General features: G+C 61.1%; 2 protein-coding genes across 2 annotated transcripts in view; both read right to left on the bottom strand.

Moving 5' to 3' along the window:
• REXO2 (RNA exonuclease 2) overlaps positions 1-115 on the bottom strand; it is a 6270-nt gene extending 6155 nt beyond the window's left edge. Inside the window, exon 1 of the mRNA XM_009273752.1 lies at positions 110-115. Within this exon, the coding sequence (XP_009272027.1) occupies positions 110-115 (6 nt within the window). The remainder of the gene's footprint in view (positions 1-109) is intronic.
• Positions 89-1101, bottom strand: part of RBM7 (RNA binding motif protein 7) — a 6702-nt gene continuing 5689 nt past the window's right edge. Inside the window, exon 7 of the mRNA XM_009273742.1 lies at positions 89-686. Within this exon, the coding sequence (XP_009272017.1) occupies positions 243-686 (444 nt within the window). The 3' untranslated portion in view covers positions 89-242. The remainder of the gene's footprint in view (positions 687-1101) is intronic.

Here is a 1101-nt window from a genome sequence, read left to right as displayed (position 1 = left end):
GGGGGGCACCCCGGGTCTTCTCCCCCCCGTGAAAAGCCCCGAGGCGTAGCGTTAACGCAGGTAAGACTGAGACGCGAGTTTTGGAGGACTACGCTGCTAGTAGTTTTACAAACATCATTAAAAGGTAACTTTGATGGGGTGCGGGGTTGGGTTGGGTTTTTTTTTTTTTTATACATATACTCGGTAAGAAAGAGATTGAGCTTTCTTTGCCCTCGAGTTCTTTAAAGCCCGCTGACCGGGCGTTAATGCCGCGACGGGTGCCACTTGGCCTCTCTGTAGCTCTCTCTCCGGTAGTCGTAGTCGTGGCTCCAGCCGTCCCGGTGCCTGTCTTCGTAGGCAGGTTCCTCCCTGCCCCCCCTGTAGTGATGCCCGGCGCCGGCGTCGTGCCCCCTCTCGTCAAAGCCGTACTCCTCCCTCTTGCCCCGGCAGTAGTCGGGCCCCCGCTCCCCAAAGCGCTGCTCGCGGCCAAAGTGCCTGCTGCCCGGGTGGTAGGGGTGGGCGCCCAGCCTGCCCTTGCGCGGCGCCGGCACCTCTGGGCGCCGCGGCATTTGGGAGGCCGGCAAGGGGTGAAAGGCGTGAGGAGCCTGCTGGCAGCCGGGCGGGGCGAAGCCGGGCTGCTCGTACTTCCCCCCGAACTGCTCGTACTTCCCCCCGAACTGCGGCTGCTGCCACATGGCGCTGTTCATCTGGAAAGAGAAGAGGGAAAGGGCTGGTGGACTGGGTGCGCCCGCCTCCCGGCCGAGTGCTGCAGCCCCTCTAGGGCACGGGGGCCAGAGAAAGGCTAACCCCCCGCGCTGGCCCCCAAATCGCGCGTTAATCGCGCTGTCAATACAGGGGAAAATGAAAGGCTTTGGTTTGGAAAATGGGGCTAAACGTGAACGTACAGAGTGGCCATTACCGAGCGGCTTCATCTACAGCCCAACTCCTAAAGCTCAAAGCCCTCCCCGACATTAACCGCCTCGGCGGCAGGCCATTGGCCATTAACGAGCGGCTTCATCTAAAGGCCAACTCCTAAAACCCTCCCCGACATTAACCGCCTCGGCGGCAGGAGCCCTAAATCTTCCGGAACTGCCATTTCAACGCTCCCAAAGTACGTTCCCG

The sequence above is a fragment of the Aptenodytes forsteri genome, unplaced genomic scaffold (genome assembly GCF_000699145.1).
Source record: "Aptenodytes forsteri isolate BGI_AS27 unplaced genomic scaffold, ASM69914v1 Scaffold187, whole genome shotgun sequence".
Lineage (NCBI taxonomy): Eukaryota > Metazoa > Chordata > Aves > Sphenisciformes > Spheniscidae > Aptenodytes > Aptenodytes forsteri.
This window is presented reverse-complemented; position numbering and strand designations above follow the sequence as displayed.